This window comes from Zootoca vivipara, chromosome 2 (genome assembly GCF_965207765.1).
Source record: "Zootoca vivipara chromosome 2, rZooViv2.hap1.1, whole genome shotgun sequence".
In the NCBI taxonomy this organism is placed as follows: Eukaryota; Metazoa; Chordata; class Lepidosauria; order Squamata; family Lacertidae; genus Zootoca; species Zootoca vivipara.
The window spans coordinates 33695665-33713006 of record NC_142584.1 but is presented as its reverse complement, the minus strand read 5'-3'; the positions used below and the strand labels follow the sequence as shown (position 1 = coordinate 33713006).

General features: G+C 44.4%; 1 protein-coding gene across 2 annotated transcripts in view; it reads right to left on the bottom strand.

Annotated features, from left to right (window-relative positions):
- The window catches only part of MGAT5B (alpha-1,6-mannosylglycoprotein 6-beta-N-acetylglucosaminyltransferase B), a 189451-nt gene that overhangs the window by 83472 nt on the left and 88637 nt on the right, over positions 1–17342 (bottom strand). For both annotated transcript variants that reach the window (XM_088661601.1, XM_035107960.3), the window contains exon 4: positions 373–485. In XM_088661601.1, coding sequence (XP_088517727.1) covers positions 373–485 — 113 coding nt within the window. The remainder of the gene's footprint in view (positions 1–372; positions 486–17342) is intronic.

The following is a 17342-nucleotide window of genomic DNA, read 5'->3' as shown; positions in this document are numbered from 1 at the left end:
CCAGCTCCAAGCATGTCTGCTTGACTTCTATTGCCCTTTCCTTCACTGGATTTGGTATTAGATTCCTGCTATCTCTGCTGTCCTAGCTATCCTGTCCTTTCATTTAACCCGCACATTGCTCGTCCAATTGAATGTAATGGCCTGCATAGCGATCAATATTTCTCTCTCTCTTGTAATAAATCAAATATTCCTTGAATCCAAAGCCCTGGTTTGTTGCCAGATTGCTAATTCCCCCTGGACTAAGTGAAACAAACTATAACTTGTATGTGCGCATGTGCATACAATGGCACCTAGTAACATTTCGATAAAAATATATAAGCATATACTACACTCTCATATCATCCTTTCTGGTGAGCCTGCTGGTTTTCTTACATTTTCCGTTTAGGAGGCTGTTGCGAAGAATCTGATCCACCTTCATTGCAATGTCCGAGACGTTCTGAGCAATCGCCTGGATTCTCTCCATCAAGCCAACTGCTGGATGATACCTGAAGAGTAAGTGAAAAAGAGATATAAACTTTGGTTCCTTCTTGTCAGGCATCCAGACTTGTCAGAAAGAGGGAACAGGTCCCTCTGTCCCAAAACAACAGTGCTTTGAAATTGCAGAGCCAATTGCCAAAGACAGACATTCTGGCAGCCAGAGGGGATGTCATGGGAGAGAATGATGGACAAAAACTCCCACAGCACTTCCTCAAAACATCTGCAACAAGAGCCTTAAACTGAGGGAACAGCAGAACTGAGCCAAAGGCAAAGACTGAAACACACACACACACACACACACACACACACACACACACACACACACACACCTTGCCCCCTTTCTGGAATCTGATCTGATCTTCCATAGGGGCTGTTGTGTGATGCGTTATCATCTTTGAAGCTCCCTTGAGGGGGCTCTACTGGAGGACCCTTATACACCCAGTAGATTGCTGTGGTCTGTGGGAATGTTTCTCCTGCAAGCACCAAAGATCTCAGAAGCCTGCTGCACAGTTACTTAGAGCAGAACCTTCAGTGTGGCTGCCCCTGATCTATGGAATAGGATTCCTGTCGAACTATGACAGGCACCCACTATCTGCCCTTTCCAGAAACATGTGGAAACATTTTTGTTCCTACAGGCTTTCCCAGTGGGTCTTTTCCATAAGTGTCCACTTGGTAGGGTATTAGTCTGGTTTTAAATACAGTTGTTGTTTGGGTGTTTTTAACAGTTTTCAATTACAGTGGTACCTCGCAAGACGAATGCCCTGCAAGACGAATTTTTCGCAAGATGAATGTGTCTTGCGATCTGATGGTGACTCGCAAGACGAATTCGTCTTGCGAAAAATTCGTCTTGTGAATTGCGGTTTCCCATAGGAATGCATTGAAATTTAATTAATGCATTCCTATGGGCAAAAAAAAATTCAATGCATTCCTATGGGAAACTGCAATTCGCAAGATGAATTTTTCGCAAAACGAATTGACTCGCGGAACGAATTAAATACGTCTTGCGAGCACTACTGTATATTATAAATAAATCAGTTTGAGATTGTTTAGAAGGCAATTAATAAATCAGTGGTGATGATGATGATATTTAAATAACTAAAAACCCTGTTTGCCTCTGTAATGTATGAAATGGCCCCACTTGCCGCCACCCCCCACCCCCAAGAAAGGCTAAGGAGAGTTGACTCTCTGAAATTGAAGCTTTTCCTTACAGTGTAGGTTCAGCAGGTCATGTATATAAACTCATCTGTAAAAGACAACTAGTGTAGGCATGTCTTCTGTCTGGGAACTGAAGCTCTTGCATTATCGTTTTTGTAATTAAAAAAACAACCCACCAACCTTACTTTAACTTCCAAGGACATTACTTTGCCAAGAGATTCTTAGTCATTTTAGGAATATAAACTAAGGAGTGAAATTACACCTGTCAAGTTTTTAAACTGCCAAAAAAAAATAGTAATCCAAAAACACCCCACAACCATTTGTGGCAGTATCAAAAGGCATCTGCATGAAGGAAGCTTGGACAGATCCACTACTGGTGTAATCAATTGGCAAAGCTCCATTGCTATAAAGAAGGGGCCAGTTTAGTTTCCACTAGCTCATTCTACAGCAGGGGTATGGAAACATTTTTCAGGCTGTGGGTCACATTGCTATCTGGGCAACCTTCCGGGGGCCACACATGCCAGTAGTGGGCAAGGCCAAAGGAAAAAGTGGGTAGAGCACTTGATGCTAATGTTAGCTTTGTACAGTAGGCTAGTTCCAACAGCCAGGCAAGCATGAAGCATTATCTGAGTTCAAGGACATATTCCAGCCAGGCAAAAGCACCCAGGGAGGGGGCAAAGAATCAAGGATGTGGCCTCAGGAGAGGGTGTGGAGCTGGGTAAGGGGTATAGGATGAGGAGAGTTCCAACGATCAGACAGAGAGGCCCAGAAAGCTGCAATTGGCCCCTGTGGCCTGAGGTTCCCAATCCCTGTTCTCGTACAATGATGACATTCAGATTCTTACACATCCCAGGGAGGGAAGCAGTCACACTTGTATCTCATTGGAAACCTGAGCAAACAGCCTGTCCTTGATTCATTCCAAAGGTTATTGAGAGTTTGGAGTCTTGCTTAAGGCAAAATGTTGAAAAATGAATAAAAGGACTACCAAATCTCCTTCATTCCACCTGAAAATAAATCCAGATTTAAAAAAGAAAAGCATCAAAGAGCAGAGTGGGAGATGGAAAGGAGAAACCTAATTTCTAGAGCTTGTATTATATCCAAGATGTCCTTTAGTAGGTTTAGATATCTTGGTTGGTTTTGTACAGCACACAATTGGCCTCTTCAGGGGCTTACAAGCACAACCAGTTGAGAGTGGGTCACAATAAGCACTATCTTATGGTTTCGCTGGGTCTTGCATTAATTTGTGCTCAGTTCACCTCCTTCTGCTGTCCCTTGCATTACTCGGTCTCTTGGCTTCACTTACAAAAAGAGAAGTATTTTTATTGCCTCTGATAAAGTGGCTTTGGCTGACAAAACTCATGCCGCAACATATTTGTTGGTCTTTTCAGGTGGCACAGGCCTTTTTAGTGTTTAAACAGCACAAAATAATACTTTGAGAACTTAACAACATCTATCATTCTCAGCGGGCGAATAGGGGGTGGATGCTTCCTTCATAATTAAAGAGCAGTCAGGTGACATTTCTGCTCTTCATTTCAGTGTTGCCAGAGTAGATCTAATCTTTGAATAAATATCACACCGTTCTTGGCAAATGTAATGACTGAGCAATCTCCACAAAGAAGATGTTCTAACTGTCAAGGAACCAACCTTTTTTTTTTTTTTACTCATGTAATCTCAGATAACAACAGCTAGCTGCTGCTCTATGATGGCCGCAACTCAGGGAAGGAGAAGAATAATTAAGATAATTGTTAATTTGTATAATTAAGGCTTCAGCTCTAGGAGTCCCACTAGACTCAAGTGGACTTAGTTCTGAGTAGATGCACATAGGGCTGCACTGCCAGTCATTCTGAAATGATGGGATGGAGCCTATTCAGCAATGCATATGTGAGCTGTAGGGTTTTCTTAAAAAGTTCAATAAAGTGTTTAACAGCTCCATTCTTTAGCAGCCCAGAAATAGGACTCACGTTTTCTACCCTTTGGAGAAATGTGAATTTCAAAGAATGGCTGTGTTTTGGTTCTGGTACCGTTCCAGAAAGCGCGAATTAGGTAGGTTTGCTTTTAAGTGCAATCTGAATCCAATTTCTTCCCAAACTCAGTTCTGCCTGCAGCTTTCCTTCTAGAAAGAATTTTCTGCCTGTCCATCGCCCTAATTCACCAAAGCATTTCAATATGTTGCTTTTGCGACCTGCATGCTATGCCGTTCCTTTGGCTTAAAGAATGGGCTGAGCGAGTCAAACATTAAATGCATGAGCCCTTTTGCATTAGAAATGCTTAGGCTACCAGGAAGAATGCCGGCAAGGATGGCCAGACTGTAAAGTTTAGGGTCCCTGTACCATTAACAATTGTGCAGATGAGGGAACTTTAAGATGTAAAGCTTGCGCTGTGGGGACCCAAAAAGCACCACCTGCACCTGCACAACTCCCAAAGGTAAATTGGCTCGAATGCTGAAAGGTTGGCCATCCCCTTTCTGTAGAGCACCTCATTAAAATCAAAGAGTCTTATGCTTGTGGACAGAATGGGGTCCTGCATAAATCACATAACACACCAGGGAAAGGTTAGTGCAGTGGTGTGGGTGGAGGTGGTTGGGCCTGAAGTTATGCTCAGAGTAAGTCTAAGGAGCCAGTGTGGTCCGGTGTCTGAAATGCCAGCCTTGCACTATGGAAATAAGGATTTTAAAGAAACCACAACAACTCAACTATTGTTTCCCTGGGCAAATAGCTACCTCTCAGTTTTTCACTCCTCCATTTTTGGAAGCAGGGCCAGTAATTGGCTACTTCAGAGAGCGGCTTTGACGGGGAAAGTGCTGAGCAATTGCAAAGCACTTTGTGGATTGTGTTGTGTGCTAAATTATTAGTAATAATGGAGTCCATCTTATACCCAGGAGCAGAAGCTGCAGGCTACTCTTCTCCTTTCTCCAGTCCTGCATTACTGAAGACAGAGCAGGGGGTCCATTTTGTTCTCAGGAACAAAGAGGACAAAGACAACTGAATGGCTTGCACTTATTATCTGCAAAATCTAAAGGGTTGGGGCGGGGCAATAATGCAATTCAAAACTTTGTTACTCTGCAGCCCTTGCCCTTCAACTAATATGTTCATCGCAGCTGTCCTGAGTGCAGAAGGAGCTGAGTTGCATTCAGAAATTGCTCAAGCCATCTCCCATGTGGCAGGTGAATTTTTTTTTTTAGAAAGCATATTTGTGATTCCAAACGTGTGATCCAAGTGTGTGTTCAGGTTGCTTATGAGAGCTCAATGAAAATAATAGGAAATTTTCACTTTGCTTTTGCCTTTTCCGATGCAGTGTCAAATGCTGACTTTTGCCAGGCCAGGGTGACCACGGATGCATCACCCAAAAGGTGCATCTGGTGTGTGTGTGAGTGTGTGTGTGTGTGTAAGTTCTATATTTTAAATAATAATTCATTACATCTCACAATGAGGAAGACTGTGAGCAATGAGGAAGACCTGCTCAGTTTGCTGTTGATAGGCAATTTCTGGGGCCCTGCATTCTCTTATTAGGGGCCCCTCTCCTAAAACTAGACATGAAAAAGAGACCTGTTCTCTGACAGTTCTTCAAACAAACAACAGTCCTCTGCATTGCCACCCCTCCTATTGTTCTGGCCTGTTTCTCTTCACATTTGATACGTAGGTATAAGGATTGTATTCAGCCATCTCTAAGGTTCCAGCAACAAAAGGATTTTTGCTGTGCAAACGAACCTTCTACCCCTCTCCCCCCCCCCCACATGCCTCCTAAATCTGATCTGGGGGTCCCAAGATGGAGTAGGGGGTGGAGATTCCTGTTGTGCTAGTGGGAATCCTTGTGCTTGCTTCTGTTAGTGCTACAATTTAGTTGAGTAGCTTATTACATCTTACAGCAATTGAAATATACAAAAATTAAAGATACAACAGCAATTTCCATGTCATGATACACTAAAACCATTCCACCTCTCCAAGAATGGCCATACCACTGCTCCAAGATAATCAAGAATAACCAATTAGCATGATGGTGGTATCAACCAATCCTTTCCCATCAAATGTGTTAAGAGGAAGGCCTTAACCTGGACCTTGCTATGTAGAGCTTTCTCCATAGGTGGTGGTGCCACAACTGAATTGGCCCTCTTCCCGTAAACCTGCTCACAAGTGTCTCCTAGAGAAGGGTCTTGGAGGATGGACTGAGATGTTGATTTTAGGGCTGCCTTGGAGAGATACTCCATCAAATAGAACAGTTGGGCCAGCTGCAACTCCCTTAAGCATACCTTCAGTATCAAATCTGGGCCTGCTGTAGTGTAAGGTGCAAAACACTCTTAGTGAGAAGGAGAATGTTGCTGTAAAGCACTCAGAGGAATGGCTTGAAGTTGAATCTGGAAGGCCAAAGGCTCCTATACCTGGCACAAGGGATGCAGTGAGCTGTAGTAGGTAAAACGCTGGGACTGAACTTGATCTACATTTGTTTAGCAAGGGGAAGAGCTTAGACCAGATGCATGGCAGCCTTCCCTAAAGTGATCGCCTCCAGATGTTCTTGGCTACAGTTCCCACCATTCCTGATCCATGGCCACACTGGCTGGGGCTGGCAAGAATTGTAGTCCAATTTAGGGTACCAGGCTGGGGGAGCCTGATACATAAGAAACAGGTCAACGGGGCAATTAGAATGAAATCAAGGTTGTGTTCTTGAGAGCACAAACTTTCTATGAAAATGTATTACTTTTGCTACTCCTATTGATGTATCTGAAGGTGAATATTGCAGCAGATCCTGTCTCCCGCAGCATCATGATTGTAAGCCTTTTCTCTTTCTGGATTGTTAAAATACAGGAAAATGTCATCACAAATGAGCAAAACTTTAGGAGGGCTGTCCTGGGTTAACTCAGCAGGAAAATGTGTCCTGATTTCAGGTCCCTTCTATTTAAGCGTTATGTTTGTTCTTGAACAGATCACTGAACCTGAAGGCTGGAATTTAAAGTACCTCAATTCTCAAGGCTAAAAAAAACCCCTGCCTCTGGTTTTATGAACCTTCCTGGCTCCAGCTCTTGATTTAAAGGCCACACTCTGGCAGCAACCAATCCACATCCCCCCCCCTTTCAAGATGGTTTATGACAACATTGGCTCCTCGTGCTACCGGGGGGGGGGGGGCGGACTACATATCCTGAACTTTAAAAAAAGACACCAATCTATTTAAAATCATGGGGAAAGACTCCACTGGGATATTAGAGCTGTACCAAGGGAAGATTATGAAAGGTGTAAATTATATCTGGCAAGCAATTAACGATGTGGTTCTTTGCCCATTTGCCTGGGTGTTAGCCCCATCAAACCCAAAGGGATTTAAAGCTTAGATATGTAGAGGGTTTTTGCTCTAAATTATTAGTATTATTAACATCCTGTCAGTACATCAGTTAAGAAACAAATTCAAATAACATGGGATGCTGCATAACATGGCCCAAGAAAGGGGTTTACACATGAGAAACAACAACCCCAAGCTCTTTAGTGTGAAAACCCTGCTCATTTTAAAGCTGCATATCCGACCCCCGAGCCGTCTGAAAGCAATCCTGTATAGTGAAGTTTTTTTAAAAAATGTTTAATGTTTTATTATGTTTTTATATGTTGGAAACTGCCCAGTGTGGCTGGGGCAACCCAGTATGGTGTGTGGGGTATAAATAGTAAAATTTTCATTATGGAATGGGACGTCCCTATTTTCATCGGAGAAATGTTGGAGGGTATGCATGCATACTTGAGAGTAAGGCATCAATTGTATCTCCCCCTGCCTGCCATGTTGAAGGTGTGTGCAATGGCACACTTCTCTGTCACCTTCTGCAAGCAAAGAGGAGTGTGGCCGGTGGTGGTGGTGGTTGTTGTTGTTGTTGTTTTTATGCAGGTGGGTAATAAACAACCACTAGCAGTAATCAGTGGAAAGCCCCCCAAACAGAATGTTGCAGGGTGCTGACAGCTTTTGATCCAGGTGTGTGTGCAGGGGGAGTGATTCCACAGCAGGAATATAGTGGAAACCACCCAAATAAACCCGCCGCCCCCCACCTTCTGGCCAGGTTGAGCTGACAGGGCCCTGAATGTGACAGTGAGTCTGCCATTCTGCATCTCTCCTCAGCCCCTTGTTAGGATTATTCTGTACACTCCACAAAACCCACTCCTCACATGCCTATTTGAAACATGTTCCTTTTCTTCCATAGGCACAGTGCTAAGTGTTTGGCTTTCAGGGATTTGGACAGCTATAGGAAAAGAGCCCAGTCAAACATCTGCAAGAATAAGCTGCTGTGTAGAGCAGCTGGCCACTAGAAGCCCCACACCTCTTGCAGTGGGGCCACCAGAAGCCTCCAATCTTATTGCAGTTCAGTCTCCTATTTGTTTTGTTTTTCTATTCCATTCTTGGAGGGATAATCTCTTGAAAATTATGAGGATGTCGTATTCCGCTGGAAGCCACTTGAACAAGCTAGTTAAGTGGAGATGAACTTTCCTATTAGTATTCTGATGATCAGTGCTAATTCAGATGAAATCAGAATTGGCTTCTGGGAGGGGACTTTTTAGCTGGAAAATGGGCTATACTTCTAATGAGGCCTAATGGTCAAGATTCCCAGCTGGTACAAAATTGCAACAGCTCAAATAAAAGGCTGTATTTTACTACAGATGGCAATTGGGTCTATTGCTCACAGAGAGTTTTTACCAGTTCCATTAACTGTCAGCTGCTCTTTTATCAAAAAGTATTAACTTAGAAATGAATGTTTGGCTATCACACTCTCGAATGCTCCTTTCATTTCTTCCAAATGAGGACGTTGTGTCACATTAGCTGTTCCGCAAGGATTTCTGTGAAATGTGCTATGGATGTTTATGTGGAAACAGACTTCAGACTTTGAGCCCAAGGAGGCTCGTGGAATATTACACTCCAGTAAGCTATATCGGAGTAAGATAATGGCACAGATAGTCTCTGTCATGCCTCTTTGCATTTTGTCACATAACTATCGAACAGCGATATTTTAAGACAAATGACTGAACACAATATAGTGCCAGTTTCAATTTCAGAACCTATTCACCCCTTTCAAATTGTTTAATGGGGGGCAGATAAGGGGGCCCAGTAGGCAGGGGACATACATGCTTGTTGGAATTTAACCTGAGGGCCAAGCTACATGTCATGTTAAGCACATTTTAAAATGAGCACACTTCAGGGAAAATTTCTGTTCAGGTGGTAGTGGTGGGAAAGACTTAAATACTGTCCCAGCCAGCCATTTCCCCTTCAAAACAAAACTGGTCAGCTAAACGAGGATGGGGAAACCTGATGGCATGGACCAGTTGGACATAGAGGAATGGTGGGAAGAATCAGCTGGGAAACCCTCAAGGGAAGAAAACTCAGAGCCAGGAGATTGGTGGTGGGATAATGAAGGGTGGTCAGAGATAGAACAGGGAGACAACCTTGATTTTCTGATATGATTTTCACTCCATACATCTCATTTAGAAATTAAGTCACACACTTAATGCAAGAGTATGACCACGACAAAGAGATCCCTCCCATAGGTCTCTCAGCAGACTTTTGAATATTAAGAGTGGTTGCTTTTAAGCCCCTCTCTACAGATCTGTAGAGAGCTGATTGGCCAGAGAACCAGAGTTTGACAGAAATGTCTCTACAAACCTATTTCAGTTCGTGGAAGTGTAAAATGTGTGAGGGACAGGAAAGAGTATGTGGCTTTGAGGGTGGGGCAGGAGTGTAGGAAGATAGGGGCAGTGGGGGTGGGGCGCCCCGGGCAGCATGATCCCAGGGGCGCCATTGCGGCTGCCCCCAAAACGCACACCCGCCCCTGCGCGCAGTGCGCCCCGCCCCCCAGAACGTGCAGTACGTCCCTGGGGGCAGTGCGCCTGCTCTCCACCCCCGGTGGCGGAGCATGAAGCTCTGCCCCTGGGGTGGGTTTTTTTGGGGGGGTTAAAATTGCCTGGTTTTCCCAGTAGTGATGTATGGAAGTGAGAGCTGGACCATAAGGAAGGCTGATCGCCGAAGAATTGATGCTTTTGAATTATGGTGCTGGAGGAGACTCTTGAGAGTCCCATGGACTGCAAGAAGATCAAACCTATCCATTCTGAAGGAAATCAGCCCTGAGTGCTCACTGGAAGGACAGATCGTGAAGCTGAGGCTACAATACTTTGGCCACCTCATGAGAAGAGAAGACTCCCTGGAAAAGACCCTGATGTTGGGAAAGATTGAGGGCACTAGGAGAAGGGGATGACAGAGGATGAGATGGTTGGACAGTGTTCTCGAAGCTACGAACATGAGTTTGACCAAACTGTGGGAGGCAGTGGAAGACAGGAGTGCCTGGCGTGCTCTGCTCCATGGGGTCACGAAGAGTCGGACACGACTAAACGACTAAACAACAACAACAACAACAAAAATTGCCTAAGATTCTTATTGGGAGGGCTGTGTCCCAGTAGCCCTAGTAGAAAAGCAGCCTTGTTGTGCTGTTGGTGGAGGAACACTTTAGGCACTATGTATAAAATCATAGAGCTGGAAAGGATGCCATGGATCATCTAGTCCCAACATGGGGCTCAGACCCACGACCCTGGGATTGTTGCTCATTGTTCTCCTTTTGCTTTTATGGCATTTTTCTATTTTGCATCTTTGTAAGTTGCTTTGAAACTCTTTTATTGAAAAAAGAATAAATTATTATTAATAATGTAAGTGTGTGTGTGAGAGAGAGGGGGGGAGGGAGGGAGGGAGGGAGGGAGATAACTATACAGTCCCTGAATGTAGGTTGTACTGAGTTTTCCTAATACAGTGGTACCTCGGGTTGCGGTCCTGATCCGTTCTGGGGTGCTATTTGTACAAGGTACAAATCCTTGTGTTTCCAGAAGATAAGCAATTCAGCGTCAAAACAAAAGCAATACAGTTTGTGCTCCCCCTCTTCATTGACAAATACACATGAATCAGCGATACTTTGATGAAAACCTAGAGAAATCAACATCTCTGTTAGAGAGATGTTGATTTATCTAGGTTTCCATCCAAAACTATTGGTTTTCATCCAAAAAGTCCGCAACCCGAGCAGTGCTTCTGTGCATGGGCGAAAGCGTGAGAGCACTTCTGCGCATGCGTGAAGCATGCAGAACACTTCTGCACATGTGTGAAGTGCACAGAACACTTCTGCGCATGTGTGCGGGGCGAAACCCAGAAGTAAACACTTCCAGGTCCACCATGTTCGTAACCTGGAAAAACGCAACCCGCAGCGGATGCAACATGAGGTATGACTGTAATCAAATGATACCACGGTATTAAGTAGAGATCACAGGAATCCTGCCATTGGTGCGTTCCCAGTCTGCTAGCACATTTTTCTGGTGCCTCAGTAGGCTACCAGTAGTGAAGTAATAAATGCTGTTTGTTTATATATAAGCTTGTTTTGTGGCAATGGTATAAATTCCACCCAAACGTTCTGGGAGCTTGCCAGCTATTGAAATTAAAGTAAATTACTGTAGGTTCTCACAAATAATTTTTTTCCTGGGACCTTAAAAACATTTACTAACAAAAAATATAGTACTTTTATTCCTGAGCATCAATATTGATTTTCCCTTTATTATTTTTAGATTTATATTTCTGTGTCTTGATTAAGATTCAGCTCACACTGCAGTTTATAATAGACTGACTACAGTATTTATCTTCCTTCAAAAACTCCCTGTAAGATATATCTTTCCCCAAGGCAGCTCATTTTCAGTATGAGGTGACTGGGAGTTGACTCTTTTTTTATATATCTTTTTTTTAAAAAAAGTGCACACATTAATTTAATTCCCCATTCCCCCCTGCTTTGTCTCTTGTCTCCAATTTTGCCACTCCGGCTTAGTTATAGCATGTTTATCTCTTTACCGGATGCTGTATCTTTATTGCCTCTTACAAAATGGGCATTACTAAAAGATGAATCTCTTTCTGCTTTGTGCATTGTCTCCACAGCAGAAACTCTAAATACATCCTCAGTGTAATCTGGTATTCTTAGCAGCTCGCTGTCAAAAGCAGTGACTTCAGTGTGTGACAAATACAAATGGTAGAAAATAGGTATTTTTAAAAGACAGAATGTGAGGGATGTGTTGGAATTGAACTATTATAAAGTATCATTCATTCGTGGGTCTCAAATGTCTCTTTATATAAGGTGCATCAATTGCCTTCATAACAAGGCAATGAAGAGTGGTTTCAAAGTAGCATTTGATGTTGCTTCTAGTTCAGCTCTTTTTAGGTGACATGAGAGCCAATAGGCATTTATCTGGTGGAAACTCTGCTCTGGCTCCTGAGTCTGAGCAACTTGTTCCTTGAGTTAATTTCAGTGTCCATACTTGCCTGCCTGCCTGCCCACCTGTTGCTTGTTTTTTTTCCTCCAGACTAGACAAAGTCATTCCTACTATTATTCCCTGTAGGAAGCTTTCTGGGTGGAAAGTAGTCTTCTCACAATTGCAGCGCATAACATGCTGGACAGAAGTCCACACACTTCACACGTACCATTAATATTTCTTAACCTTTCTTGTAAGGGTGGGGCCTAAATTTGAAAGTTAGAACTGAATTTGAGACACTCTTGGCATGGCTGTAGGACCTGATGGGGCCCCCTCCCATGACGTATAATTCAAAAAATGAACTCCTATTCTCATGGAGGAAGCCTAAAAGGCCATTCACTGTTAACAACTCATTCTCAAATTCCCCCCTTAATAATCAAATTCCCCCCTGTGGGACGTGTGCCCCATGTTGGGAACCATGGGTCTAGACCAGGCATCCCCAAACTCAGCCCTCCAGATGTTTGGGGACTACAATTCCCATCATCCCTGACCACTGGTCCTGTAAGCTAGGGATGGTGGGAGTTGTAGTCCCGAAACATCTGGAGGGCCGAGTTTGGGGATGCCTGGTTAGACCATCAGGGATGGAGAACCTCTGACCTTTCAGATGTTCTTGGACCAAAAACTCCCATCATCTATGACCATTGACCATTCTCCAGTGAAAACTGGAGGCTATCACCAGCTGGAGGACCACAGCTTCACCATTACTGGTTAGGCACTCCGTCCCAAATAGAGTGGCTCTGTGCCAGAGGGCAACAACTCACTGAGAGTTAGAAAGACAAAGGGAAGAGTTGAGTTATGTGAGCTAGAAGTTGGAAGAAGTAGGCTGGGAAGCCAGGGAGACAGAACCATGCCCGATTCCTGCTTGAATCCAAGGCTGTGACTATGGGAGAAACAAGACACCCTCTTGGGGTGTAGATGTTGTGAACTGTCCCTCCTAGGCTCAGGTTGTATATATATGTGTGTGTGTAAATACACCATATATCATAAAGACACCACAACCTTTGCTGTCCCTCGTTCTGAAGGAAATTGAACCCTGGGTAAGCATCTGGAACCCCCAGAATCTCACCCCGCTCAGAGATTGAGGCGGCATGCTGCAATATGTAAAGCGGAAATAGAAGCAATATCTCTGCCAGGGATGTTTGGAGAATGAAGATTTTTTTATATGTGAGGATTTATGCATATACTTTTGCATCGTGTGCATGATTGATGAATAATGTTCGGATATTGTGAAGTATAACCTACTTTGGGACATAATCTAGGCTGGGAATCAATAATGTCAGAGCAGTTCCATGGAAGCAGAAAATCTCTATGTGGCTCCGGTCCACCCATCAATTAAACTATATAGTACTTGACTTAAAACTCTTGAATGCAATTCACTTTAACTTTTAACACTACAAAGGGAAGATCCACACTTAAACATCTCATTCATGGAGACTCATTGGCTCCTGAGATGTGTACTCATGGAAGAATGGCACTTCATATGCCGCAGCAAAAATCACATACTCATTCCTCTGGCATACTGATATTAATTGCTGTGTGGGGACAATAAAATATGAAGCAGATGATCCTAATATAAGGTGTGTGGTTTATGTGACCAACATTTCAAAAAATTAAAAACAGACAACAGACATGGGAGAACCGGATTGTGGATAAGCCCTAAGTGACTATAATGTGTATCAAAGCATCATCATCACCATCATCTCTGATAACCACTTAGAATAGCCAAATTTGGTTATCAGTTTGGGAATCAAATATGACTGGACTCAGAGAACTTCTCAGGTACAGAGAAGTATATTACTTTGTCATTTTAAAAAACATAACAAAACAACAGCAACAGACTAATAGAGACCTGTGCTCAGAGCTTTCAAGGAGCTGCAGAACCTTGAAAGAGGCCAGAGACAACAAAAGCTTCTCTCCCATTGCAAATTACACCTTTGGGGGCCCCATTCTGCATTGGAACTATAGTGGGGGCTAAGAAGTAAATCCCCCTTCCTTCATATGTCATGGTTGATCCCCCTGCCCTGAAATGCCTGCATACGTTTTACGAAAAAAAACCCACACAATTACTAATTCTTCCATGAACATGGCAAGCACAGGATCGCCACTTTCCCTTTTATATGCAGCTCTTTTCCTGTGTCTGACCTGCAGAAATTAAACAAGTGAACTAAGCATTATTCTTCACTTTATCTGCATGCCAAGAAAAACTTCCCTTGCAATTTTATGCAGGTTAGGCAGCTGTTAAACGCACAGGACAAAGGAAACAATGTGGCGGCTCTAGCCACGCACCAACAGATGCATCTATTTGGGAATCTTTGTCAGGGCCAAACTCTAGCACTGTCGGCATCTTCTGAATACAGGTAGGTAGCTGTGTTGGTCTGGCGTAGTCGAAACAAAATAAAAAAAAATCCTTCCAGTAGCACCTTAGAGACCAACTAAGTTTGTCATTGGTATGAGCTTTCATGTGCATGAACACTTCTTCAGATACTTCAGCTTCTGAAGTCATTGTAGTCCGCTGCCAACTACCCCTGACACCCTGTCGCGATTTCAGCATGGATAATGAATGAACAGGGACATGCTGCCTCTACTCTAGCTCCCTCTCCTCATTTTGCTGCAACAGCAGCCATTCTTCACCATTCACTGGCCCAGAAGCTCCTGCTGTGCCCTGTTGCTGCCGCTGCCTGGGGATTGCTGTCATGTTTCTACCCAGGAAGAAGTAGCTGCATCTGAGCAAAGTGATGGATTGCCCACGCACTCTACGGAACACCTAGAGGTTCCATTCTCATTCTTCTTCATGAAGGGGTGTTGAAAACGAGCTGTTCTAATTTGATTTGGGATCTGCGTTTAAGTAGCAGAGACTCTTCAAAAAAACAATTTGGATAAAAGTGGTGCTGCAGATGGTGTGTTCCAGGAGCCCCGAACAAGAAAACAACATGCCAGTACTTTTAATTAGAAACCTCAAATGAGGTTTGCCTTGGAATTAACACCTTTTTATTGCATCTGCTTGCACCTAAACATCTGAAGAATTAAAAAGTGCTTGCCAGTCTCAGTTCTCCTGGTGAAAGAGAAGTTAAATCACAGCAAGGATGCCGTATGTCATACATATGCACACACACAGAGAGGGCAAAGATGTCCTATTAATGTCCCACATTACCCCCCCCCCCAATAACTATATACCAGGGGTGAGGGTAAGCTCAGATCACCCAGCCTGCCAAGAAAACAGCAACATTCTCCTACACACCCAAAGAGCAAACGAGCTCGACTGGCAAAGCCTAAGAAAGAGCTGAACACTCCTCCATCTAGTCCTGAAGTGGAGATCAGTTCCAAGCCACTGCAACTCCAAGTTACTAGGATGCCTTGACCAGAAACTCAAAGCAGGAACTAGGTTCAGGAGTATGAATTCAATTCAGGATAGTAGCTTAGCCAGGGGTGTAGCAAGCCGCCGCGACACCCGGGTCGGCAAATTGCTATGCACCCGGGGGGGGTGCGGCGTTGCTACGTAACGATGCATGCGTGTTACATAATGACGCAAGCATCGTTACGTGGCGCGGTATCGCCGCCCCCACGCCCCTCACACCTCCAAAGCTGTGCGCCTCCAGCTACAAATTCCAGGTAGAAAGCCCGCTCAGCGTGGCAGGGGGGGTGCCACTTGGCGCCCCCACCCCCGCGACTCCCAAGCCGAGCCTCCAGCCTCCCAGTAAAAAGTCCGCTCACCTCCAGCTACAAACTCCAGTAAAAAGTGCCGAGCAGATGGAGTCGCGGGGGGTGGGGATGCCAAGTGGCACCCCCCCTAGAGTGGAACCCAGGGTGGACCGCCCCCATCGCCGCCGCCCCCAATTGCAACACTCCTGAGCTTAGCACCACTTGGCAATTATTGTCCCTGGAAACCTGGCACTCTGTGCAAAGGCAGAGCTCTGGTTCTGGGTATCAGAAGGCTGGGTTCATGACCCCTCTCTCCCTGGTCATGAACCAGTTGTCTACAGGAGTTTGACACTTTGCCCCACTCTCTTTTACATGGGTTAATGCACATTGGGACTTCTTCTAGGTTTTTCTTGATATTTGCCACCAGCCACTTACGGTATATCCTATTCCCCCTCCCCACTCCAAAGCCAGAGAGTCCCTCCTAATGGCTTAAGAGGGTAGACTGTGGGTGGGTTCTCTTCCTTTCGGAATGAAGTCATTGCAACTCCCCAGCCCCCACTTCTACTCTGGCCAGCAACGTTTATAGAGCGCAGGTGGGGGATGTGGTGCCATCCAGTGACGATTGGACTGCAGCTCCCATCGTTCCTGACCATCAGCCATCCTCACTACAGCTTTTTATAGAACATGTAGGCACTCAGGGTTGCTCTTGCTTTTTAATTGCATCATACCAGACTAGACTGTTTGCCAATAAAGTACCTTAAACACAGAAAAGGGGATGCATTGGCAGAACAAGCAATTTAGGCAAAAGGAACTACAAGAGAATTTGACTATTCTACTTTGGCTCAAGCATTACATTAATTTGCAGAGCTGGTCCTAAGACTTAATTACTGGGCTAAAAAGACAGGGTGCTTATCTCTTGACATTAAAGGCCATTGACAGCATTTCCTTAGGATGGGCAGTGTCTGACACAAAGCCCTATCATGGGGAGACTGCCTTCTCTCTCTCTCTCTCTCTCTCTCGGAAGGCTATAGGAAGGCACAAGGGCTTAGCTATTTGCCAATTACCAAGGGCAGATGAGAGAGGAAAACATCCTTCAAATATATAAAAGGATGTCATATAGAAGAGGGTGAAAGGTTGTTTTCTGCTGCTCCAGAGAAGCGGACACGGAGCAATGGATTCAAGCTACAAGAAAGAAGATTCCACCTAAACATTAGGAAGTACTTCCTGACAGTAAGAGCTGTTTGACAGTGGAACTTGCTGCCAAGGAGTGTGGTGGAGTCACCTTCTTTGGAGGTCTTTACATGGAGGCTTGACAGCCATCTGTCAGGAATGCTTTGATGGTGTTTCCTGCTTGGCAGGGGGTTGGACTGGGTGGCCCTTGTGGTCTCTTCCAACTCTATGATTCTATGAGAACAGAACAGAAATTCCTTTAGGTATCACCACTTAACTGAGAGTTCTTCAGGTGAGCAGAAGGATGCATCCTGTGTTGGAGGCACTTCCTTAGAGCACTCCTGGCCTAGAATTAATCAGCCTGCTTTCTTTTGGCTTATAAGTAGCTAGTGTATCTGCATGTATCCCAAGCGGTATTAGAAACACTAAGCAGCCATTTTGTCTAGGCAGCACAGACATGGCCTTTCTCTCCTGCAGCAGGGTTCAATTAAGCTAAGGGAGCACTGTGGTAGCAGCTGCAGTGGTTTCTGCTCTGGTGACAAGACATTACTACTTGTTATTACATCGTGATGGGCATAATAGGCCACAAATCCAACTGTCAAATTCCCACTCAGTCAA